The sequence below is a fragment of the Ranitomeya imitator genome, chromosome 9 (genome assembly GCF_032444005.1).
Source record: "Ranitomeya imitator isolate aRanImi1 chromosome 9, aRanImi1.pri, whole genome shotgun sequence".
NCBI lineage: Eukaryota > Metazoa > Chordata > Amphibia > Anura > Dendrobatidae > Ranitomeya > Ranitomeya imitator.
The window spans coordinates 119,006,256-119,031,206 of record NC_091290.1 but is presented as its reverse complement, the minus strand read 5'-3'; the positions used below and the strand labels follow the sequence as shown (position 1 = coordinate 119,031,206).

The following is a 24,951-nucleotide window of genomic DNA, read 5'->3' as shown; positions in this document are numbered from 1 at the left end:
GACAGACGGAGGAAAAAAAAAAAATCTGTTTAATGGTTAAAAAAAAAACAACAAAAAAAGCACAATGATACATGGAAAAAAAATTAATATCAATAACACATGTCACTGCTGTACGTCGCCACAGTCTATCTTCTGTCACAGCAGCAAGTCAGGTCAACGCCAGGAACAACAATGATTCCGCCTCGGCCCCCCGCATGATAAAGCTGATCTCACAGAGACTGCTCCCCCGCACCATGGCACCCGGCTCTCGCCACCATCAGTTGTAAATGAAGTTGAACCTGTGGAAGAGATTAGACGTTATGTTGGGGCGTGATGCCGCGGAGCGCCAGCCGCCATCAGTAATACGCGGGCACGCTACATGGAGGCAGAAAGCCAGCTTACCTACTAAGGAGCTGCGGAAGGCTGGAGATGATGGGGCCGTAACCGGGGGCATTGTCGTACAGTTCAAACAAAGGGGCTGCAACGAGTTTGTAGTTTTTCGGAACGGCAAATAGTGCTAAGAGGAAAAATACAAAGAAATGTTACAAAAATCCCATTCTGTTTACTGATGAAAGCAATGTAAGCAAGCATAAACCTAAATATAAGGACTTAACGTCACATATGTGCTATCCAGATATGGAGCATCGTTGCGTGCCCCCGGTCTGACGCCAGACCACTCCGGGATTATATAACGCCATGTTGGAACAATTTCAAAAGTCTGATCAGAGATTGAGGACTCTGATCAGTTAAAAAGCAATAGGATGTCATTACTCAGGAGACCACTAGGGGGCATTTAAGCTTATTGCGTTATACTGAGCAAAGTTCCTTAAAGGGGTTGTCCACTACTAGTGCCAACACCTGAGAGGAGTATAAGCTTTATTATTTTATCGGGGCCAAGCGTGGGGTATGACAAGGAGTTGTCCAAGTAGTGGCCAACTTCTTTAAACAGTTGACCACTACTTTTTATTTTATCCTTAGAGTAGGCCATCAATATTTGATCAGTGGGGGGCGGGACCCCTGCGGTTCCACTGTTAACCGTCACCAGACGGAAGTTCTCGGATGCTGGCAGAACACAGCAGCTCCATCAACACTATAGTGGCTATGACCGGTACTACAGATCCACCCTCTATTCATTTGATCTGCAGTACCGCCTGTGGCCACTATAGAAATGGCAGCACTGTTGTGCTCTGACACCAGTAACAGCTGATGGATGAGCGGGTGTGGGGTGTCTGGGTGTCCCATCCGCACTCATGAGATATTGATGGCCTATCCCAAGGACAGAAGTGGCCAAGCCTCTTTAAAAACTTAAGATTACAGACAATTTAAATTTTTTTTTCCCCTCCATGAGCCATTATATTATACAAATAGAATACAGCAAAAATCATGTCTCCTATGAAGCACGGCCGGGCGTCAGGAGTACCAAGATGGCAGCGATGGGAGCCTTTAGCAGGATCCTGCACCCTACTGGCAGCGCGCGTCGAGGCACTGATATTCCTCTGCAGCAATTAAAGTGGATAAACAGCAGCGACCGGAATTGGCTCCTATTACTGCTGTTAGTGGCAAGTGCTGGCCTATGAGCGGCTCATGAAGACCGACCTGGTCATAGAAAGGAATAATAACGTGGAGGTGATGCCCAAACCTTGGAAGGAATGGCGTAATAATGCCCGGACTTATCCCCGAGGACCCGGCACTTACCTTTTTCCTGAAGTTGCACCAGGAACAACTTCTTGTGTTCTTTTGGCTTTGTGATATGTGCAGGAATATATGGGTACTGTGGAGAGAGCAGATACGAGAAGCTCCGGGTCACAACGTCATATGTCCTCCGGCTGCACCCTTTCATTTTAGGGTTTTAAGACAAACCTGTGGCGGTTCGAAGTTTGGCCTCCACCAGTTCCCAATGCAGTCATCGATGACCCAGTCCTGCTGCACCCCGTCCTGCCGGCCGAGGATCTACAAAGCAATGAGGCCTGCGCTCAGTCACCAGATACACACATAAAGTAGCAGAGAAGGCGAAGACATGGCCGTTCCCCAGGTTCACGCTCACTCCTTCTGGCATATATTTTGTGGGTATATAAGACAGTTTTGGATTGTGTGGTTTTCTTTTTCTTGGTTTGCTTTTTGAGGGAGGTGCGGTAATCAAAACATGACAATTCGGGTGGATGAATTTTCTTTTTACGATATATCTACAACAGTGGGGAAAATAAGTATTTGGTACGCCGCCGATTTTGCAAGTTTTCCCACCTACAAAGAATGGAGAGGTCTGTAATGTTTATCATAGGTACACTTCACCTGTGAGAGACAGAATCTAAAAATAATATCCAGAAAATCACATTGTAGGAATTTCACATTATTAATTTGCATTTTATGACATGAAATAAGTATTTGATACAATAGAAAAACAGAACTTAATATTTGGCACAGAAACCTTTGTTTGCAGTTACAGAGGTCAGACGTTTCCTGTAGTTCTTGACCAGGTTTGCACACACTGCAGCAGGGATTTTGGCCCCCTCCTCCATACAGATCTTCTCCAGATCTTTCAGGTTTCGAGTCTGCCTCTGGGTAACATGGAGTTTCAGCTCCCTCCAAAGATTTTCTATTGGCTTCAGGTCTGCAGACTGGCTAGGCCACTCCGGGACCTTGTAATGCTTCTTACGGAGCCTCTCCTTAGTATCCCTGTCTGTATGTTTCAGGTCATCGTCATGCTGGGAGACCCAGCCACGACTCATCTTCAATGCTCTTACTGAGGGAAGGAGGTTGTTGGCCCAAATCTCTTGATACATGACCCCATCCACCCTCCCTTCAATACAGTGCAGTCTTCCTGTCCACTTTGCAGAAAACTACCCCCAAAATATGACGTTTCCCCCACCATGCTTCATGGTTGGGATGGTGTTCATGGGAGTTGTGCTCATCCTTCTTGTCTTCCAAGCACGGCGGGTGACGTTGATACCAAAAAGTTCTATTTTGGTCTCATCTGACCACATGACCTTCTCCCATGCCTCCTATGGATCATCCAGATGTTCATTGGCAAACTTCAAACGGGCCTGGACATGTGCTGGTGTGAGCAGGGGGACCTTGTGTGACCTGCAGGATTTGAATCCATGACGGCGCAGTGTGTTACTAACAGTAATGTTTGCACCTGTGGTCCCAACTCAATTCAGGTCATTGACCAGGTCCTCCCGTGTAGTTCTGACCTTTCTCAGAATCATCCTTACCCCAAGAGGAGATCCTGCATAGAGCCCCAGACTGAGGAATATTGACAGTCATCTCGTGTTTCTTCCATTTTCTAATAATTGTGCCAACAGTTGTTGCCTTCTAACCAAGCTGCTGCCTATTGTCCTATATCCTATAGGCCATCCCAGCCTTGTGCAGGTCTAAAATATTGTCCCTGGTGTCCTTAGACAGCTCTTTGCCCTTGGACATGGTGGAGAGGTTGGAGCGATTGATTGTGTGGACAGGGGTCACATTATTATTATAATACATTTTTATAGCGCTTTACATGTGGAACGGGCAATTATAGACAAGTACAATAAACATGAGCAATACAAGGCCCACACAAGTACAGGAGGAGAGAGGACCCTGCCCGCGAGGGCTCACAGTCTGCAGGGGATGGGTGAGGATACACTATGAGAGGGCAGAGCTGGCTGTGCGGCTGTTCAGCAGACTGAGGATCACTGCAGGCTGTAGGCTTGTCGGAAGAGGTGAGTCTTCAGGTTCTTTTTGAAGGTTTCTATGGTAGGCGAGAGTCTGATATGTTGGGGTAGAGAGTTACAGAGTATAGCGGAAGCACGGGAGAAGTCTTGGATGCGGTTGTGGGAAGAAGAGATGAGAGGGGAGTAGAGAAGGAGATCTTGTGAGGATCGGAGGTTGTGTGTAGGTAGTAACCGGGAGATGAGGTCACAGATGTACGAAGGAGACAGGTTGTGGATGGCTTTGTATGTCATAGTTAGGATTTTGAACTGTAGCCTCTGGGCAATAGGAAGCCAGTAAAGGGCTTGGCAGAGAGGAGAGGCCGGGGAATAGCGGGGGGACAGGTGGATTAGTCGGGCAGCAGAGTGTAGGATGGATTGGAGGGGTGCGAGAGTGTCGGAGGGGAGGTCACAGAGCAGGAGGTTGTAGTAGTCAAGGCGGGAGATGATAAGGGCATGTACTAGTGTTATATACAGGCAACGAGTGCAGAGTAGGGGGCTTCTTAACAAAGAACTAACAGGTCTGTGAGAGCCAGAATCCTTGCTGGTTGGTCGGTGATCAAATACTTATTTCATGCAATTTAATTTTGCAAAAATCACACATACAATGTGATTTTCTGGATTTTTTTTTTCAAGATTCCGTCTCTCACAGGTGAAGTGTACCTACAATAAAAATCACAGACCTCTCCATTCTTTGTAGGTGGAAAATTTGCAAAATCAGCAGTGTATCAAATACTTATTCTCCCCACTGTAGCAGCACTCCTTGGGCTGAGTGTTCCTGTGCGCTCTATGAGAAAGCCATCAACTGGTGCGTGATCCGGCGGCTCATCTCCGACAGTCCGAAATTGGACATGCCTGAGTGACATCTCTCCTGACCATCAGTCGGCCGGCGCCACATACACATTAGGCAGTCGGTCGTACCCACTGGTATAGGCGGGTTCAGCCGACATTAGTCTAATGTGTATGGAAGCGTTAAGCACCAAGACGGTGGTGGAAATCCATCGGCACCCTGCAATCAAGTTGTGGCTGGGGTAATGGGCGCCTGAACAGACTCCCCACCAGACTCGTGCCACGTAAGTGCCTCTGTCAGAGATTCACAGTGGTATGAAGTGGTTAATGGAAATCTGTCACCAGGTTTTGTCACCAAATCTGAGAGCAGCACGGTATAGGAAAAGGGACCCCGATTCCAGCAACGTATCAATTACTCAGCTGCTTGCTGTAGTTCTGATAAAAATCACTCTTGATTATCACTAGAGGACTAATAAACCAGATACCATGTAGTCCACCCTGCCCCCACCGCTGATTGGCAGCTTTCTGCCTATGCACAGTGTACACAGAAAGCTGCCAATCAGGTGTGGAAATGGGGTTATTCAGGGTTCAGCATTTTGAGCACTGCTGGATCTGCAGCAGATAAAACGGTGATTGCATCAAACCTACAGCAAGCAGCTCAATAAGTGACACATCACTGGAATCTGGGTATCTGGCCCTACATCTTGCTGCTCTCAGATGGTGTAGTAAAAACCTGGTGACAGTGATTGGAGCCAGACCTAAAAACAGAGATTTATGCTAGATATCATTAAAATATAAAATATGGATTTTTATGATGGCACCTGGCAAAATACAAAAGGAGTGACAGTTCCACTGAATAACCCAAACTCCGAATTCAGGACCGAACCTCTATGAAATGATCATAGGACCACACATGACACTTAAATAAAACCAAAATCTCATATGTTCCCCTACGCGCCCCCATCTATAAGGAGTAAATTGAATCCATACCTCGGTCATGAGACGCTTTAACCCTTCCACTTCATCTTCTCCGGGGTTCAGTTCTCCTCCAGGCCTGGAACGAAACAGTCAAGGTAAATGGGTCGTCTCTTATCGGACCTTTACGGTATATCCGCTGGCGTGACAATTTTAATAGAGGGGTCTGCACATAAGTGACCACCTCCCCACTGACTGCGGCTGACAGAGGGGAACCTAGCAGATATTCCTCCTGTGCACGGAGTGGCCATGGATCTAACGCAATGATGGATGCGGCACCAGTCCCACTGAAGTGAATGGAGAACTGGCCATACAGGTGCATCAATGCTCCATTCACGGAGATTGGGACCCCCATTTGCAGACCGGATAGGGGACGTATATACGAGACTGCGCTGCACAGACTTGTCACTTGTGTGTCGGGATGTGGACCCCCCCCCTGGAAAACCAGAAAAGGGTGAACTTACAGCTTGAAAAAGGTGGTTCCCAGCTGCAGTAACAGCACATGGGGCAATCGGTGCTCGTGGACGATCAGGACGCCCTCCACCGTGCGCCTCATTCCAATCTTGTCAAACTCCTCTCGCATCCGCTGGAACCGCGCAGCCACCGAGCTGTCCTTCTCATACAGCGGCTCCTTGGTGCCGAAGGTGTAGTTAGTCAGAGGATACCTGGGGACACAGAGCAGGCGGAGCGGATCAGCATAAGGACACTTCTTATTACACTACTCCTCGTTTACGGTTTTGATCAAATCTGCATCAGTTCTGTGAATGCTGAGCTGTGTATAATCCTGAAAACATCACTGATTGGCAGCTGTCTACGCTGTGTATAGGCAGAAATCTGCTAATCGGTATTGGGGGCGGAGTTGAACAAGGAGACAACTAGTCCTCAAGTGATAATCTCCTGCTGATAAAATGTGCGCCATTATTGCCGGGGGCATAATTTTGAAACGGAGGAGCACAGAAGAAAAACTGTTCCAGTGGCAGCAGCCTCAATTGGAGGGATGACGCAGATTAAATAAAAAAAAAATCCAGTAAAAGCTCCTATCCATCAGATGGGCCACCAGTACCCAATCAGTGGGGATCGGACACCGGGCACCCGACCCATCAGCACAGTGATGGGCACAGTGCTGTACATCTTATGCCCGATACTGTGGCTCAGTCCCAATCAAGTGTATGAGACAGAGCGATGATATTAGGTGCAACTGCAGGTAAAGAGATGTGCCCCAGAGCATGCTGCAATTCACAGGAGCCTCAAGAAAATCATACGGCTCTGCCCCATCAGCGGCGCGCACCGCTCTGCCCCATCAGCGGCACGCACCGCTCTGCCCCATCATCGGCACGCACCGCTCTGCCCCATCATCGGCGCGCACCGCTCTGCCCCATCAGCGGCGCGCACCGCTCTGCCCCATCATCGGCGCGCACCGCTCTGCCCCATCAGCGGCTCGCACCGCTCTGCCCCATCATCGGCACGCACCGCTCTGCCCCATCATCGGCACGCACCGCTCTGCCCCATCATCGGCACGCACCGCTCTGCCCCATCAGCGGCACGCACCGCTCTGCCCCATCAGCGGCACGCACCGCTCTGCCCCATCAGCGGCACGCACCGCTCTGCCCCATCAGCGGCACGCACCGCTCTGCCCCATCAGCGGCACGCACCGCTCTGCCCCATCAGCGGCACGCACCGCTCTGCCCCATCAGCGGCACGCACCGCTCTGCCCCATCATCGGCACGCACGGCTCTGCCCCATCAGCGGCACGCACCGCTCTGCCCCATCAGCGGCACGCACCGCTCTGCCCCATCAGCGGCACGCACCGCTCTGCCCCATCATCGGCACGCACGGCTCTGCCTCATCAGCGGCACGCACGGCTCTGCCCCATCATCGGCGCGCACCGCTCTGCCCCATCAGCGGCGCGCACCGCTCTGCCCCATCATCGGCACGCACGGCTCTGCCCCATCAGCGGCACGCACCGCTCTGCCCCATCAGCGGCACGCACGGCTCTGCCCCATCATCGGCGCGCACCGCTCTGCCCCATCATCGGCGCGCACCGCTCTGCCCCATCAGCGGCTCGCACCGCTCTGCCCCATCAGCGGCACGCACCGCTCTGCCCCATCATCGGCACGCACGGCTCTGCCCCATCAGCGGCACGCACCGCTCTGCCCCATCAGCGGCACGCACCGCTCTGCCCCATCAGCGGCACGCACCGCTCTGCCCCATCATCGGCACGCACGGCTCTGCCTCATCAGCGGCACGCACGGCTCTGCCCCATCATCGGCGCGCACCGCTCTGCCCCATCAGCGGCGCGCACCGCTCTGCCCCATCATCGGCGCGCACCGCTCTGCCCCATCAGCGGCTCGCACCGCTCTGCCCCATCAGCGGCACGCACGGCTCTGCCCCATCATCGGCACGCACGGCTCTGCCCCATCAGCGGCACGCACCGCTCTGCCCCATCAGCGGCTCGCACCGCTCTGCCCCATCAGCGGCACGCACCGCTCTGCCCCATCAGCGGCACGCACCGCTCTGCCCCATCAGCGGCACGCACCGCTCTGCCCCATCAGCGGCACGCACCGCTCTGCCCCATCAGCGGCACGCACCGCTCTGCCCCATCAGCGGCACGCACCGCTCTGCCCCATCAGCGGCACGCACCGCTCTGCCCCATCAGCGGCACGCACCGCTCTGCCCCATCAGCGGCACGCACCGCTCTGCCCCATCAGCGGCACGCACCGCTCTGCCCCATCAGCGGCACGCACCGCTCTGCCCCATCAGCGGCGCGCACCGCTCTGCCCCATCATCGGCGCGCACCGCTCTGCCCCATCAGCGGCGCGCACCGCTCTGCCCCATCATCGGCGCGCACCGCTCTGCCCCATCAGCGGCGCGCACCGCTCTGCCCCATCAGCGGCGCGCACCGCTCTGCCCCATCATCGGCACGCACGGCTCTGCCCCATCAGCGGCACGCACCGCTCTGCCCCATCATCGGCACGCACGGCTCTGCCCCATCAGCGGCACGCACCGCTCTGCCCCATCAGCGGCACGCACGGCTCTGCCCCATCAGCGGCACGCACCGCTCTGCCCCATCAGCGGCACGCACGGCTCTGCCCCATCAGCGGCACGCACCGCTCTGCCCCATCAGCGGCACGCACCGCTCTGCCCCATCAGCGGCACGCACCGCTCTGCCCCATCAGCGGCACGCACCGCTCTGCCCCATCAGCGGCTCGCACCGCTCTGCCCCATCAGCGGCACGCACCGCTCTGCCCCATCAGCGGCACGCACCGCTCTGCCCCATCAGCGGCGCGCACGGCTCTGCCCCATCAGCGGCGCGCACCGCTCTGCCCCATCAGCGGCGCGCACCGCTCTGCCCCATCAGCGGCGCGCACCGCTCTGCCCCATCAGCGGCTCGCACCGCTCTGCCCCATCAGCGGCACGCACCGCTCTGCCCCATCAGCGGCACGCACCGCTCTGCCCCATCAGCGGCACGCACGGCTCTGCCCCATCAGCGGCACGCACCGCTCTGCCCCATCAGCGGCGCGCACCGCTCTGCCCCATCAGCGGCTCGCACCGCTCTGCCCCATCAGCGGCACGCACCGCTCTGCCCCATCAGCGGCACGCACCGCTCTGCCCCATCAGCGGCACGCACGGCTCTGCCCCATCAGCGGCGCGCACCGCTCTGCCCCATCAGCGGCGCGCACCGCTCTGCCCCATCAGCGGCGCGCACCGCTCTGCCCCATCAGCGGCGCGCACCGCTCTGCCCCATCAGCGGCGCGCACCGCTCTGCCCCATCAGCGGCGCGCACCGCTCTGCCCCATCAGCGGCGCGCACCGCTCTGCCCCATCATCGGCGCGCACCGCTCTGCCCCATCAGCGGCTCGCACCGCTCTGCCCCATCAGCGGCACGCACCGCTCTGCCCCATCATCGGCACGCACGGCTCTGCCCCATCAGCGGCACGCACCGCTCTGCCCCATCATCGGCACGCACCGCTCTGCCCCATCAGCGGCACGCACCGCTCTGCCCCATCAGCGGCACGCACCGCTCTGCCCCATCAGCGGCACGCACCGCTCTGCCCCATCAGCGGCACGCACCGCTCTGCCCCATCAGCGGCTCGCACCGCTCTGCCCCATCAGCGGCACGCACCGCTCTGCCCCATCAGCGGCACGCACGGCTCTGCCCCATCAGCGGCACGCACGGCTCTGCCCCATCAGCGGCACGCACGGCTCTGCCTCATCAGCGGCACGCACGGCTCTGCCCCATCATCGGCACGCACCGCTCTGCCCCATCATCGGCACGCACCGCTCTGCCCCATCATCGGCACGCACGGCTCTGCCCTATCAGCGGCACGCACCGCTCTGCCCCATCATCGGCACGCACGGCTCTGCCCCATCAGCGGCACGCACCGCTCTGCCCCATCATCGGCACGCACCGCTCTGCCCCATCATCGGCGCGCACCGCTCTGCCCCATCATCGGCACGCACGGCTCTGCCCCATCAGCGGCACGCACCGCTCTGCCCCATCAGCGGCGCGCACCGCTCTGCCCCATCAGCGGCGCGCACGGCTCTGCCCCATCAGCGGCGCGCACCGCTCTGCCCCATCAGCGGCGCGCACGGTTCTGCACACAGAAGGTGTCTGTAGCCCCCACTCACAGGTTTATGGCCCGCTCCAGGGTCAGGGGCTTGGTCTGCTGCAGGTACTTGTTTCCAAACTGAGTGACTCCTCTGGGCCAGCCGGTCTGAGAGCGATTGGGAGGAATGACCGACATCCTGCTGCCCCCAAACAGATTCCCGGCGCTAAGGAGCAGAACAACGAGAGCGCTGAATGCGGGAGCGCCACTTCCGGTTGAGGCCGGAAGTTGTCATAACGCTGCGACGCTTTGTGGGGGGAATCATGGGAATTGTAGTTCTGGAGAAGAGCTTTTTATTAGAGTTCTTTTTGCAATAGAAATGAGCGGAAAGCGGCGACAGATAGTCCAGCAAGGCGGAGGGAGTAAGAAGGGCAGGCTGGCGGCGAGGGCAGAGCTGTCAGCTGCCCTGAGGGGACAAGCCGGACGTGAGGAGGCCCGGAGAGCCTGGGAGAAGAGAGCGGCTGCCAGCTGTGGTGAGTGGGAGCACGTGTGTGCTGCAGCCTGAGCCTGAAGGACAAGTCCGAGCTTTTTCAAGTTTATAATTATATATATATGTATTTCTTTTTTCTTTACACACAGTAGATGGGAGTAGTTTGGTTCCTCTAGGTTGCTGCCAGCTCTGAGCTGATGGCACTGCTGGGCATCTTCCCAGCTCTGAGCTGATGGCACTGCTGGGCATCTTCCCAGCTCTGAGCTGATGGCACTGCTGGGCATCTTCCCAGCTCTGAGCTGATGGCACTGCTGGGCATCTTCCCAGCTCTGAGCTGATGGCACTGCTGGGCATCTTCCCAGCTCTGAGCTGATGGCACTGCTGGGCATCTTCCCAGCTCTGAGCTGATGGCACTGCTGGGCATCTTCCCAGCTCTGAGCTGATGGCACTGCTGGGCATCTTCCCAGCTCTGAGCTGATGGCACTGCTGGGCATCTTCCCAGCTCTGAGCTGATGGCACTGCTGGGCATCTTCCCATCTTGATGCATGGTGTCTTTCGTCTGCTGCACTAAGTTTCCTTGGCCAATCACTGCATCTACGGTCCACAGCGTTCTCCATTTCTTGAAACTTCATCAGAAGAGCCTGACCAGCATTCTGCATTGATTTCTGATTGATTTCTTTTAGGCCCTGTTGTCGTGGACTCCGTACCCTTCCAGCATTGCATCATCCATTCCTTCATCGAGAACTCCACGTTTCTTGATGGGTTAAAGGAAGAATTGCTGGACTTGATGTTCCATGAAAAATCCAATGATCTGTACAAATTCCAACAGGTACCAGCATTGAGTAGAGCAGGTTTTTCACCCGATTTGTCATGTTTTTTATTTATTATTATGTTAGTAATAATATTTCCTGTTGATCAGGGCGTGCTGCCATCTCATGGCCAAACTGAATATTGCAATATTTGTATTTATTTTTTTATGAATAGTTTGCATAAAGAATTACAATAGCTGTCACTGGACTCACTTAGGCTACGTTCACATTCGCGTCTTTGGACGCAGCGTCGCTTACGCGACGCACGAAAGACGCATGTAAAACGCAGGCTTTTTTGACGCTTGCGTTCAACCTTTTTTTTTTATATATATATATATATATAGGGTCTTTTCAGTGTCTAGACACCGTCTATACAAGAACGCATGCGTCATACAATGCACAACAACGCAAGTACTTGCGTCTTCTGCGTTGCCAATACACTTCAATGGGGTTTTTGACGCATCGACGACGCAAGTGCGACGCATGCGTTTTTTAAAAAATTTTGTACGCAGAAAAAATGCAACATGTTGCGTTTGCCGCGCCCTGGCATGTGCGTCGAAACGACGCATGCGTCGCGAAACGCACCAAAACGCATGACAACGCATGCCCTTGCGTCCCCAATGTTAAAGATAGGGACGCATGACGCATGCGTTGTTTTGCAGCGACGACGCTGCGTCCAAAGACGCGAATGTGAATGTACCCTTACAGGAACAGTGACAATTAAAGAGTGCAATTTTGGCCACTAAGACTGATAATGTGTTCTGTGGAGGTCTCGCACCAATACACCTATTCATAGCGCAACAGTGCTGAAAAGACAACCTCATTTTGTCCCTTGATTAATACATAAATAATTTTAGGAATGTATGGGAAGAATGCCCTAACGCAAAGGGTGAAGTCTTATAAATGAATTACAGACTCCTTTTTCCTTAAATGAATCTCTTGTTTTACAGTCTGAGGATCTGAAGAGCAGAAAGGAGCCGCACATCAGTGCTCTACGGTGAGGCGACTATTTGATATATTGGAGATCTTTGTTACTGATAACTGCTTTTCTTTTCTAAATCAAAGAAGCATTCTTCTTATCGACACATCTACAGCACTCCATTGTGGCCAGTGTTGGTGTCCAGTGCTGCCTCCACTTTATCTCCTCCTCTCTGTGCTGTTTGGCCTCCTTGGATTGCCAATGAGGAGATTTTGCACCCCTCTGTGTTTGGTACTTGGCATTCCCAGCATTTATCTCTGGATAATGGCATATATGCCTATATTTGGGGTACCCCATTGATTAATGTATCTTCATCCTCGTTGCTTTTTGTGCACATTTCTTCCTAGTGATGTAATTTGCTTGGTCACAATCTTGTTCCAGGGACGTCCTGTTTGTAGATTTTCGTCAATGGCTATCAGAAGTGACAGGGGTGAAGCTGGAGACAACTGTGGACATATCGTGTGCGCAGTACAACTACACAGGTAAGTGTTGCCTTTGTTTCCCCTTCCTTTTTTTTTTTTTTTACCCTCTCATATAAAACGTCTGTTCTTTCAGACACTCTACTGTGTCACGATGATGAACTGGAAGGGAGGAGATTTGCTTTTATCCTGTATCTGGCTCCGGAGTGGTCCGAGGCAGACGGGGGGACTCTGGACCTGTACAGCACTGACGGTACGTCTCCCCTTCCCTGATTGATCTGAGACTTTTATCCACAGGTTGTTTGTGTTTTTGTAGCTTTCCTACCTACATCAGATACTTGCGGTTACAACTAGTTACCTACTTAAGGAGACCCCCTGGAGGTCCCTCCCTTTCCATGTACATTTATGCAGTATGTTGCCTTTAATTCCCTCTAATAAAGATTACGCTTTCATTGGGGTTCCATCGTTGACATGTGTTTTTTCAGGGTTTTTGACTCCTACTATTTCCATCAGTCTGAAGATAACAGGACTTTCCTAACGCATCCTGTCATAAGGCCCACACATAATGATGAGGGTTCAGGTGGTCACTCTTCACTAAACCTTACAGCTTCCCTGGGGTTTGGCTGGACAATGGATGCAGAATTCTATAGGTTTGACTACCCCAGAATATCGAGCCAAGTTGCACGGTGGTAACTTGTTAAAAATAAATAAATATTCCACGTTCGTAGGAGGAAAATTCCTAAAGAACACTCCATGCCGTTTTCTCCCTGGTATTCCTGCTCACCTATTTCGGCTCTGTACAGGAATGTCCCCATTATATTGGAGGGTTTTGAGGAGCGCTGTTTTTATAGGGAGAGTACTGATGACTCCATCATGGCTGACTGATGTATACTCTGCCCACCTGTCATTCTTTCCCAGACAGGACACAACCCGGATCTATTGTAAAGTCTCTTGTTCCGTCTTGTAACACGTTGGTTTTCTTTGAGGTCTCTCCTGTCTCCTTCCATCAGGTAGGAAATGCAATTTCCCACTTCCTTTTCCTCCCTTACCTCCAGACTATTTTTTTTGTTCTGGAGCCTATTTCTGATTTTTCAGGTTTCTGAAGTGTTATCCGAGGATAAATGTCGTCTTTCAGTCAGTGGATGGTTTCACGGATCCTCTTTGGCGCGCCCCCCACGGTGTCTGGACCCTGCACCTATCCGAAATCCCCACATCCCTCTTGATGTAATAATGGAACGTTGCTCTGGAGCCCATTTAGAAAACTTTAGAAAAAAAAAAACTAACTTTTGTCTTTTTCTCCTTTCCTCCATAGCATGAAATCCTGTATGAGTGGATAAATCCCGCGTACCTGTCATTCGAGTATCAATCACAGATTCAAGAGGAATTTGAAGACTCGTCGGAAATTTCTTTGAAAGAATTTCTTAAGGTTTATCTGAGTGCTGTGAATAAATTGGAAATAGTCCGATGTCCTAATATATTTCATACCTGGGGCCCTATGTGGTGACTATGTAGGCACTTTAGAAACCCCCTTCCCTTTGAGGTGGCTTGTACAGGTCAGGCCTGATTTGTCACTCTTTATCCAGAATTATTCTTCTTTCACAATCTCCATCAGGCCAATCCCTTCCTATGTGTTTATTGCAAGGAGAAGCCAATTTAGGACTGGAGTCAGTTCCAGGCCAGGGAAGACTGGTACACGAATCTTCCTCTAGCTCAATATTTCCAGACGCAGGTGATAAAGTGCTGCTGTACAGAACACCATGCCCTCATGCCAGAGATCCTGTATGCTGGAGATGTGGCTGTTAGCAGGGGACCTGTCTTAATACCGGGGCATGCAAAATTTTCTCTTTTTGGAGGAACGTTCAGCAGGTGATACACAGGGTTACATCTCTTGCATTGGACCTTGGTCTGGAGCAGTTGCCTCTTCATCGCTACTCCAGCACCTGGTGATGGCAGCTTGGATGTATTCCGCTTTGGTTGAAAAATGATTATCCCTCAATCTCTCTTTTTAATGCCATGGATCTGGAGAACCTGACGTCCTCTGCAGAAGGCAAATTCCATGAAACATGGTGACCTTTCATCGGAGATCCAGGTTGAACGTTGCCTAATGCTAGCGGTTACACTACCCTGGTGTCCCCAAGATGTATCCCTAATGTTATCCTACTCTGGGTTGAAGTAGCAAAAGTTTTTTCTTTTGGGCGCCTACTAACATGTACATTTTTCCTCCGTGGAGCATTGCCCAGACTGTCCACTGAGTCCGTCATCCCAAACTCATCGTGCAAAAATATGTCTTACCAGTTGAATGCTTACTCTACTCTTTCTCTAGCATTGCCTCCAGTTTAATGGGTGTTTTTCCAGTGTCAGGAAGAAAAAAAAACAAAAAACTACGCTTTACTCACCCTCTTTGGATCCAGCGCTGAGTCTTCACTGCTGCTCCTGGATTCTATTATTCTCTGCAGCGCTGCAGCCAAATAGGGTTTTCAGAAACCAGGAAAACCCCTTTTAAAGGCATTTCCCATGGCGTGATGCCCACGGCACCTGCTATATACCACTGCACCCAGCAGATGGAGTTCTTAATGTTATATAAATGTAGTTTTATGATACTACTCAGTGTCATGGTGCAGGCGAGGAGAACACTAGAGAGCTTCACATTTGGGTCCCAGGAAAGTAGGATTTGAGGGATGAACGATTTGGGATATCCATTAACGGTTGAAAAATAAAGGAACTGAGGTAAAAACTATTCTTGTCTGGTTTTTAGGAGGAGAAGTTCGGCGCTGTGTGTGCAGCTCTGGAGACCCACCACATAGATTGGGAGCTGCTCGGTCCTCCCAACAGAAGGTGACGGAATTATTAGATTCTGGTTTTGTTTAGTTTTGTTTTTTAACTCCACTTCCATTACCTCTGTCATCTAGATGTTATAAGAAGGCAAAAGGCGAAATACCCGAAGTGCTATCCGCCTGTATGGACCTTCTGCGATCTGAGGCTTTCTTCCTGTTTCTCTCCAACCTGACTGGTCTGAAACTGCATTTCTTGGCTCCAGACAACGAAGACTCTGATGAAGGTGAAGGTTCCTCTGGAGACAATACAAAGTCCTTGATGCGAAGACATGGAGCGGGGCCGGCGGACCCTTCAGCTCAGTCAGAAGGTGTGTGCATGAACGTGCCATCCTAGGTTGGCGTCTGAGGTGGAGGCCGTTGTGTCGAAAATGTGACACAAAATTTGTTTTTACTCCCTTAAAGCAGATATTTATGATCTATCTTGTGTGGTGTAACGAACATTTCCCACATGTCTACTTCACATCAACACTTAATTTTTTCTTTTCTCAGTAAGTTAAAAGGGTTAAAAGCCGATCATGTAGGCCCCGCTCTTTTGCCTATATGAGTTCGGACGTACCGCTATGTCCAATGTTGGGAAGTCACTGGAAAATGGGATGTATCGGTACGTTCAATGTCTGTAAGGGGTTGAAGGGCAAGTTTGGAAGTTATCCCCAATACATGGGTTAGAGCAGAGCTGGTAAAACTGCGACGTGTGGACCGAGTCAGCAGCAGGGCTGAAACCATGGCCCACAGGCCGCACAATGCCCTCGCCCGCCGCCGCCTACTGTCACCGCATGGTAAATACATTGGTGGAGGACGGGGCTGTCAGCTGCTTCTTCCACCAGTCAGCGTGTGCAGCAGATGCAACGCCATCAGTTCAGTGTGTCTGCTGTACGGAGAGAGCATCGGGGGAACGGCAGCAAAGTGTGTGTGTGTGTGTGTGTGTGTGTTGTTTGGTTTTTACATATATGAGCATGTATATAGGGGATTGTGTGGGGACTCATACGGTATATAGGGGGATGTTTGCATACTTGATACTGCTCAATATTAAGTGACATTTTATATTTAATATTGAGCAGGATTAATTTCAGCCTATTAGTTCGGCCTACACAACAGTAACTGTCTCATGTGGCCCCTCAGGAAAATGAATTGCCCTCTCCTGGGGTTAGAGGATGGCTTTCCTATTGCCGAGACATCCACTACTGCTGAGAATGGGGATCTGAAGAGCCTCATGTGAATGGTGGTTGATCATGTGCGCTGCCAATGGATATCTGTGGTGAGCGGATAACTCTCAAACTTGGTGCAACACCTTTTGAGTCCCCCATATAGGATCTACAAACCATCTAATGTGTTTGGGAACTACAACAAATAATATTAGCTGAAGAACTTAACCATTATTGAAAAAAAAAAAAAAAATTATATATATAAATTTTTTTTTTTTTGTTTCCTCATTTCTATCTTTTTCCCTTTTTTAAAGGTGGCAAGGTCCCGACATGCACTGGAGAACTGAGGCATTGGAAGCATGGGAACTACACCATGATACATGACCAAGATCCTGAGTGGCAGGAGTTGGCTCTCGACCTTCTGTTGTTCTGTGGATGTGAAGGTCAGTACTGTGTGTGTGTGTGTGTGTGTGTGTGTCGGATGTCGCCTCTCTTCTGTCCACAATCCCGGAGTGTCTATCAGCCATATCCTCCTTCTTCAACTCTCACTTCCTAAAACTCAATGTAGACAAAACCGAGCTCATCATCTTTCCTCCATCTCGCGTATCTCCCCTACCTGATCTATTATAGTAAACGGCATCACGCTCTCTCCCGCACCTGAAATCCGCTGCCTCGGGGTAACTCTTAATTGTCCTTCAAACCACACGTCCAAACTCTTGCCACCTCCTGTCGCTTCCAACTCAAAAATATTGCCAGAATCCATCCCTTCGTCAGCCCTCAATCTACTAAATCTCTTGTGCATGCCCTCATCATCTCCCGCCTCGATTACTGCATCTCCTCTGTGGCCTCCCCGCTAACTCTCTTGCACCACTCCAGTTTGTCCTCAACTCTGCTGCTCGGCTAATCCACCTCTCTCCTCGCTACTCCCCTGTTTCTCCCCTCTGCAAATCCCTCCACTGGCTCCCAATTCCCCAACTAATCCAGTTCAAACTACTAACACTGATCTACAAAGCCATCCATAACCTGTCCCCTCCCTATATCTCTGAAGTAATCTACCAATATCTTCCCTCACGCAATCTTCGATCCTCCCAAGAAAGACCTCCTTCTCTCCTCAACACTTATTCGTTCCTCACACAACCGCCTCCAAGATTTCTCCCGAATATCCCCCATCCTCTGGAATTCCACACCTCAACACGCCCGATTATCTACAACCCTCGGATCCTTCAGACGGAACCTGAAAACCCATCTCTTCAGGAAAGCCTACAGCCTGCAATAACCATTCTGCCGCCTCACCACCACCTGAGCCGCTGCCGCCTCACCTTCACCCGACCTGCCGCCTCACCACCACCAGTGCTGCTGCACCCCGACCTCCTGTCTCTTCCCCATTATCCTGAAGAATGTAAGTCCGCAAGGACAGGGTCCTCTCCCCTCTGTACCGGTCTGTCACTGTAAATTTGTTTACTGTTAACGATATCTATAACCCTGTATGTAACCCCTTTTCACATGTACAGCACCATGGAATTAATGGGGCTATATAAATAATAGTAATAATGTCTGTGTATATAGAATTGTGGCCTCATGTCTGCTGCTGTACGACAGCTTTAGTTCTATATGGGCGAATATCTTTTACAAGATTTCTGACCCTGTTAAATGTTTTGTTCATAAGGCCTCTTTCACACATCCGTCGTTTGGCATCCGTCGCAATCCGTTGTTTTGGGCAAAAAAAACGGATCCTGCAAATGTGCTCGCAGGATGCGTTTTTTGCCCATAGACTTGTATTAGCGACGGATGGCCACACGTCGCGTCCGTCGTGCGACGGAGCCGTCGTGTTTTGGCGGACTATCGTCACAAAAAAAACGTTCAATGTAACTTTTTTTCGTCCGTCGCGTCCGCCATTTTCGAACGTGCATGCGCGGCTGAAACTCCGTCCTCTCCTCCCCGGACTGCAGAATGGGCAGTGGATGCGTCAAAAAACTGCATCTGCTGCCCACGTCGTGCAAAACTTTCACAACGTGCGTCAGTACGTCGGCCCGACGCATTGCGACGGCCCCGTACCGACGGAAGTGTGAAAGAGGCCTAAGGCTACTTTCACACTAGCGTCGGAATCTCCCCGTCGCAATGCGTCGGGGAGAGACTCCGACGCTAGCGTTTAACGTTCTGCACAATGGAGGCAGCGGATGCATTTCTCCGGCGCATCCGCTGCCCCATTGTAAGGTGCGGGGAGGTGGGGGCGGAGTTCCGGCCGCGCATGCGCGGTCGGAAAAAGCGGTCCGTCAGGAGCAAAAAACGTTACCGCTTGACGGATGCGACGTGTGGCAATCCGTCGCAAATACGTCGTCAATGCAAGTCTATGGGGAAAAAACGCATCCTGCAATCACTTTTGCAGGATGCGTTTTTTCTGCAAAACGACGCATTGTGACGGATTGCAGAAAACGCTAGTGTGAAAGTAGCCTAATGCGTAACTTCTGACATTTCACTATTCTTCGATTTAGAGTGGGAACCAGAGTATGGAGGATTCACTTCTTACATTGCCAAGGAGGAAGATGAAGAGGTAACAGATTGTTGGGGGGGGAATTAGGATTTAAATTCAGGACTGAGGAAAAGAAAAAAAACAACAACTTTCTTTTAGGTGTATTCCCAGAATTGAAAGTTAACCCCTATGCGTGGGAGAGTGGAGGTGACCGCGGCTGCACTCGTGGCCTATGGGACTGCTGGACATCAGAGCATAGTGCTATGCAGTCCCATAGACAATGAATGGAGTAAAGGTTGAACAAATGCACCTCTGCTATAGAGCCCTATATTCGGGATTCTGAGGGGGTCTTAGTTATCAATACTTCCATATTTTGGGAATATCACTTTAAGTATTATTTTGCATTGGCTTCCATCTCCTTATTAATAAGCACTTGTCTATTCTCAGCTCCTCACGGTCTATCCAGAGAACAATTGCCTGGCCCTCGTGTACAGAGACAGAGAAACCATGAGATTCGTGAAACACATCAACCATAGGAGTCTACAGCGAGACGCCAATCGCCCCAACCGCAGCGGATTCTGGGACTTTGCTTTTGCGTACTATGAATGACGAGTTGGACACATACTTTTTAATTGTTCCTTTTATGCGGATTTATTGACCTCCTGTGTGTTTGCCGGCTTTGAGTGGAGCTAATAAGACTGCGCTGATCGTACCATGCCCCGAGGCACGGTTTGCTACATGTAAATATATAATTTCTTGAATTATTGAGAGTTTATAAAAGGAAACATTCTGGACTTTTTTTTTCCTGATTAGGTCAATGCAATTGTGAAGCAACACACAAGTTTGTGGCACGATGTGATAATAACCTGAGACACCGGCACGCCGACTACATGCCGCAGTGAAGAAAATGCATGTTTCTCTATCGCCTTTCATTGGGGGACACAGGAACCATGGGTGTATGCTGCTGCCACTAGGAGGCTGACACTATGCAAATAAAAAGTTAGCTCCTCCTCTGCAGTGTACACCCTACCGACAGGAAGTAGGATCTTCAGTTTAGCTTAGTGTCAGTAGGAGGTGGACACGGGTCTTTCATTAGACCCTTATCTACCTCAATGTGCGTCGTTTCCCTTCAGGTTTTTCCGGAGGGATACAGGGTGAACAGTCACACCTGTAGTCCCACTATGCGGACTATGAGTACGGCGTGTACTGTCACCCCGTATCCTCATAGATTCCTCTCCAGGACCAAGATCCTAGCACACAAGCGTGCTCAGAAGTCCGGTACTGGCTCCGTCCCCCACCCACTCGCCCACCAGAGCCTGTCGGTCGGAGGAGACGAGGACGTCCATCAGCTCCGTGGACGTCTCATTCCTTCCAGGTTAGTACCGGCGGGGGATCTTTAGGTGAGTATTTTCCCGCCCCACCCTGTGGCTTCCCTGGATCCCAGAAAAAAAAAAAATCCTATTTAGGGGGGTTTTCTGATGCGAATCGCATCTCTTTTCAGCCACGCCACTTCCGTGGATGCGGCCTCCCTGTTCCGGCGCGGCTGCCTTTACGGACCACCGCGCCGCTTCTTGTCCAGGCACGCTATCTGCGTGGCCTTGCTCGGGGGGGGACATTTCCACCTCGAGTCCTGCAGGCTTCCCAGCCCCAGCTTCAGCGCGGTGGCTTCGGCCCTCAGTAGCTCCCCTGCTCCGGCCGTTCATTTCTTTTCTGCGTGGTGGCTTTGCCAGCCGCCACATCGCTTCGGCCCTCTCTGGCTTCCCTGCTCCGGCCGCTGTATGCGGCCGTTCATTTCTATTCAGCGCGGCGGCTTTGCCGGCCGCCGCATCGCTTCGGGCCCCCTGCAGCTGCGTCCCTCTGGCCGCTTACAGTGCCGCTCATCCTCCCTCAGCGCGGCGGCTTGCCAGACCGCCACACCGCTTGGGACCTGCGGCTGCGCTGCTCCCGCCGCTGTAGGCGGCCGCTCACCATCGCCTTCTGCAGCGCACGGTTCTCCGCTGCGGCCCTTCCATGCCGGTCACCGATCGCTAATTTAGGCCCCGGCTTCTGCCTGGGCCTACTTCCGGTGCCGGACTCCGCCCCCCTTCCTTGTTCGTCGGGCGGGCTTTTCTCCCGCCCGACAATTTCACTGAGAACCGCCTTTTCTCCTCCCACCGGCGCCATCTTGGGACTCCTGAACCACGAGTCCCCTCCTCCGGAACAAGAGAGTGAGATAGTACAGTGGTAAGGTGTGCAGGCTTGCAAACAGAGAGCTGTGAGTTCGAACCCCAGCAATGAAAGTTAATTTTAAGCAACGCAGATCGATCAAGATTACGGCAGCAGGCCTTACCACCCTCCTGCCTAAGGGTCTATTTCTCGCCGGAGGTCCATACCATCTAGCCGGACAGCTTCCTCCGGATTTCGTCTGCCGTAAGTAGCTCTGCACCGCAGACTGACACTCCGCTATGTCTGTCCTGCAGCAACCCGATTGTTCCCACCGCCCAGGATCCCCCAGCCGATCCGCCCCAGAGTGATACCCATCCCAGGCTGGGCCTCCTCTCTGTCTCAATCGGTGGCCAATTTAACAGGGGTGTCTCAAACCCTGGTTTCCGTGCTGGATCGGTTACCCCTGCAGACCCCCGCAGTAGCCACCGGGTCGCAGGAAGCTCCGTCCAAGCCTTCCAAGGCTAGCTGCAAAAGGTCCAGACAGGAACGCCGGTCTGAGTCCTCTTCTCGCTCCATCTCGCCACTCGGTCCTCCTCTGCGGTCGGCGTCCTCCCGATCCTCATCCGCTGAGTCAGGCGAGGCTTCTCTGATGCGCCTTCGGAGGATAATTTGGGGCCGGATTCGAACCAAGTCGCTAACATGAGGGATATGGTTCAAAGCCTCATTGGAGCGACCAATCAGACCTGTGGCATCGAAGATTCCTCTACGAAACCCGCAGATCAGGCGGTTTCGTTTAGACGGTCTAAACTACCTCCCAAGGTATTTGCTCCTCATCCTGAATTCGAGGAGCTTCTGGCCAGAGAGAGCGAATTCGACCAGACGTTCTCAAAGAGACAAGCAAGACGCTCATATCTCTTTCCTCCGGATCTCATTGCCAACCGGAATGAGAGGCGTTAGAGAACGACCTCTCCCCCTGTGGATCCGTCGGCCGCTAGACTTGCCGCCAACACAGTCCTTACGCTGTCCGGTGGGCGGCTCTGAAAGATTCCATCGATAGGATCATGGAATCCTTCGTGAAGTCGGCCTTCGAAACTGCCGCATCATCCCAATGCCCGGCTTTGGCTTCCTCATGGGTTTCGAAGTCTGTATCTGAGGGGCTAAACAACTCCGTTGGGGCATTCAAGCTGGAGCTCCGTCAGGCCGGCTGGCGGAACTTGCCACCCAGATTACTCATGCCGGGGAATAATTTGTTCCCGGGACGTCGCGTCTTCTGCCGCACGGGCGCCCAGTAATGTCGTTGCCAGCTGTCGCACTGTTTGACTCGAGTCATCGAAGAAGTCCCTCACTAGCCTGCCTTTTCAAGGTTCACGTCCTTTCGGTTCCAAGCTGGACCAAATTATTAAGGACGCCACTGGGGGCACCAGTCCCCTTCTCCAGACCTCACCTACTTCCCCTTAGGCGGCTACTTTGGTCTTTTCGACCTTTCTCGTAGTTTGCGGCATCAGATTCTTCTTCGCAACTGCAGAGGCCACAGGCATGTTAAGAGAAGAAGGTTTTCTTCGGCTCACTCTTCCCTGGCGTGCCCGCTACTCCTAAGGTGGATTCTCCAGGTCCAGGACTGGAAGTTCCACCTAGGCATGACCCACGACTAGACCCCAGCCCGTTTCTCAGACTAGGCAACCGTCTCCTGTTCCTCAGGGACGTCTGGGTCTCCTCAGCAGAGGTCGCATGGGCCAGGGCACCTGTTCCCTCTAGACACAAAATCTTCTTTTCACGGTCCTGGGATCGTTTTCTTCAAATCCCAACCTACGAGAGACCCCGCTCTAGTCCCGGGTTTTCTTTACTGCCATTGTTTCCCTCCTTAAATCCGGAGTAATCGTTCCCGTCCCAGAACAGGAACGGTTCACAGGCTTCTCTTCGAATCCTTTTGTACTGACAGAACGACAAGGGTCGTCCCAGTCCGGATCTCAATTTGCTGAACAAGAAGTTTCGTCGGAGACACTTCAGGACGATATCCCCTCGTTCAGTAATCGCTTCCATGGAGGCTCAGGAATTTCGGTTTCAGGCACCCGAAAGTCTATCCATCTTTCCCGACATTCTAACTGTTGCGGGTGGCTCGTCAACAGGAAGAAGTTCCGTCTTGTTCAGCGCCTCGTATCTCCGGGCATGTTCTTCGACACTTGTCGGACCAGAGTCTTCCTTCCCGAAGACAAGATATCCCTCCTTTGTCAGGAAGTTCACTTGCTCCAGGGTTCTCGGCTCCCCTCCTTTCCGATGGGCCTTAAAGGCCCTAAGGAGGTTGGTTGCAACATCGGAAGCAATTTTCCCTTCGCCCGTTTCATTCAAGACTTCTTCAGCAGGCTATTCTATCACAGGGGACAGGTCTGTCTTCTCCCTGCATCGTCCGATCCGGTTTTCTCCCGGGTCAAATGGTTCCTCGACTGGTGGCCGAGGTCACTTCTCTTATCCCAGAGTAGATCCTTCTCAGCATATCCTTCCTTCCAGTTCCCTGGCAGGTGGTGACGACGGGCGCCAGCCCGCTCGGCGGAGGCGCGGGGCTTTGTCTCCTGTTCTTTCAGGGTTGTTGGTCGGTGCAGGAGTCCTCTTTGCCGATCAATGTTCTCGAGTTCCGGATCATCTTTCCGTCTTGCCTTCACTGGGTAAGTATTCTCAGCAGCCTGCCAATTCGAACCCAGACAGACAATGACACAGCAGTACCACCAGGCACTACCACCAGGGGTGTACTCGGCGTTCTCTGGCCTCGGCCGAGATTCCAGGATCCTCCTTTGGACAGAGGCAACGGTCCTGGTGAGCTCCGCAGTGCATGTCCCCGGCGTGGACATTTAGGCCGCCGACTTCCTCGGCTTCGAGGGCCTCGCGGCAGGGGAATGGTACTTCAGGAGGTTTCCCGTCGGATTGCTCTTCGATGGGGGACTCCAGAGGTGGACCTCATGGCGTCCCGATTGAACAGGAGGTCCCTCGGGTTGGCCCAGGGTCCCGTGATCCTCTCACAGTGGTGTTGACATTTTGGCCATTCCTTGGTCGCAGTTCCTGCTCCCCTATCGGTTCCCACCCCTTCCCTTGCTTTCCAAACTGTCGAAAAAGATCAAGGCGGGATGGGTGCCGGTCATTCTGATCGTCCCGGATTGACCCTGGAGGTCTTGGTTTGCAGACATCGTCTATCTTCTCGCGGACACCCCTGGTGCCTTCCAAACGGACCCCGGTCTGCTGTCTCGGGGTCCGATCTGCCACCCGAATTATCGGTCGCTCAGTTTAACGGCGTGGATGTGGACTCCACTGTTTTTAAGAGTGTACGGCCTTTCGGCCCGGATGAGTCACACTATAATCCAGGCTAGGAAGCCTTCGTCTTCTTCCAGGATCTACTATTGTACCTGGAAGGCTTACTTTGCTGATGCGAGTCCAACCGCTTTTCACCTATGTCCCTTTTCCCTGCCTTCCATTTGGTTTTCCTTCAGGCAGGACTGGATTCGGGCTTCGCTCTCAGTTCTCAAAAGGGCCAGGCTCCTGCGCTCTTCCCTTTAAGAAGACTTATCTCCTCAGCCACAGGTTAAGACTTTCCTTCAAGGAGTAGTCCACGCTGTCCCTCCGTTCAGGGCCTCTGTGGATTCATGGGATTTAAAGGTTGTGTTGGTTGTTCTTAGGGGTTCTCCCCTTTGAGCCTCTCAGG

The 24,951-nt window shown here is 52.4% G+C and overlaps 2 protein-coding genes across 2 annotated transcripts; one reads left to right on the top strand and one right to left on the bottom strand.

The window, feature by feature from the left end:
* Nucleotides 1–12: 12 nt before the first annotated feature.
* Nucleotides 13–10,267, bottom strand: NUDT21 (nudix hydrolase 21). The gene is made up of 7 exons (XM_069738671.1): nt 10,058–10,267; nt 5,894–6,094; nt 5,445–5,508; nt 1,840–1,929; nt 1,675–1,750; nt 382–496; nt 13–278 (listed from the first exon to the last, which is right to left on the bottom strand). The coding sequence occupies exons 1-7, from the start codon at nt 10,171–10,173 to the stop codon at nt 257–259; spliced, it is 684 nt and encodes a 227-aa protein (XP_069594772.1). The 5' UTR covers nt 10,174–10,267; the 3' UTR covers nt 13–256.
* On the top strand, nt 10,261–19,917 carry OGFOD1 (2-oxoglutarate and iron dependent oxygenase domain containing 1). Its single transcript, XM_069738670.1, has 13 exons — nt 10,261–10,508; nt 11,149–11,294; nt 12,225–12,271; nt 12,635–12,735; nt 12,809–12,925; nt 13,591–13,682; nt 13,768–13,896; nt 13,985–14,098; nt 15,428–15,507; nt 15,582–15,814; nt 16,963–17,091; nt 19,141–19,199; nt 19,566–19,917. The coding sequence occupies exons 1-13, from the start codon at nt 10,355–10,357 to the stop codon at nt 19,725–19,727; spliced, it is 1,563 nt and encodes a 520-aa protein (XP_069594771.1). The 5' UTR covers nt 10,261–10,354; the 3' UTR covers nt 19,728–19,917.
* The last annotated feature ends 5,034 nt before the right edge of the window (nt 19,918–24,951 follow it).